Source organism: Buceros rhinoceros, unplaced genomic scaffold, assembly GCF_000710305.1.
Source record: "Buceros rhinoceros silvestris isolate BGI_N320 unplaced genomic scaffold, ASM71030v1 scaffold33908, whole genome shotgun sequence".
Taxonomy (NCBI): domain Eukaryota; kingdom Metazoa; phylum Chordata; class Aves; order Bucerotiformes; family Bucerotidae; genus Buceros; species Buceros rhinoceros.
This window is the reverse complement of record NW_010429132.1, coordinates 972-1676: the sequence shown is the minus strand read 5'-3', so window position 1 is coordinate 1676 and position 705 is coordinate 972. Positions and strand designations below refer to the sequence as shown.

Genomic DNA, 705 nt, shown 5'->3' with positions numbered 1-705 from the left:
CCTGCCTCGCCAGCAAACCCGGAGCACCCATGGGTGAGCCCCCTGCACCTGCCGGTGCCATCCCCAGACCTGCGGCGTGGAGGTGGCTCCTCCCCGTGAGCTGCAGGGGAGTGCAGGGTCTACCCCTTGATGCTGCTGGGCCCCCGGGCTGATGACCCCCACCCATGGGCGCGGGAAGGGCAGCAGAAGAGCCCCAGGAGTGCGGGGCTGGCTGTGCCATCAGCTGGCCGCAGACTGCCCAGGCATATGGCACGACTGGCTTTGTGGGTCCATGCCGCAGGAGCCCTCTGGCAGCGCCGCCAGCCCAGACTTCGCCGTCCACTCCCGGCATGGAGTCAGTCTGTGCAGATTTAGCGGGGAGCAAACAGAGGCTGGGGTGCACCCACGGTCCGGAGCCTGCCCCCCGATACCGGTGAGGATGCCCCTAGGCAGCCTTCTTGTTCTGCGCGACCAGGAGCTGGGAGACGCAGTAGGGGATGAGGCCGACGGTGGCCAGCGGCACGGCTGCGCTCTTGCAGAAGGAGAGGACGTAGAAGAGCAGCTCCATGTGGGAGGGCGGCTTGAAGGCATCAAAGAGGTGTAGGATGAGGAGGGAGGCGACGATGCAGCCCAGGCGGAAGGTCAGCTGCTGGCTCTGCTTCCTGCGGCAGCTCTCCAGGGACATGTGGGAGGTGAGGGGCAGCCCCAGACCGCAGAGGGTGCCCA

General features: G+C 67.4%; 1 protein-coding gene across 1 annotated transcript in view; it reads right to left on the bottom strand.

Moving 5' to 3' along the window:
* Positions 1 to 424: 424 nt before the first annotated feature.
* Positions 425 to 705, bottom strand: part of LOC104499081 (glucose-6-phosphatase-like) — a gene marked incomplete at its 5' end in the record, with an annotated part of 1218 nt that continues 937 nt past the window's right edge. Inside the window, one exon of the mRNA XM_010142542.1 lies at positions 425 to 664. Coding sequence (XP_010140844.1) covers positions 425 to 664 — 240 coding nt within the window. The remainder of the gene's footprint in view (positions 665 to 705) is intronic.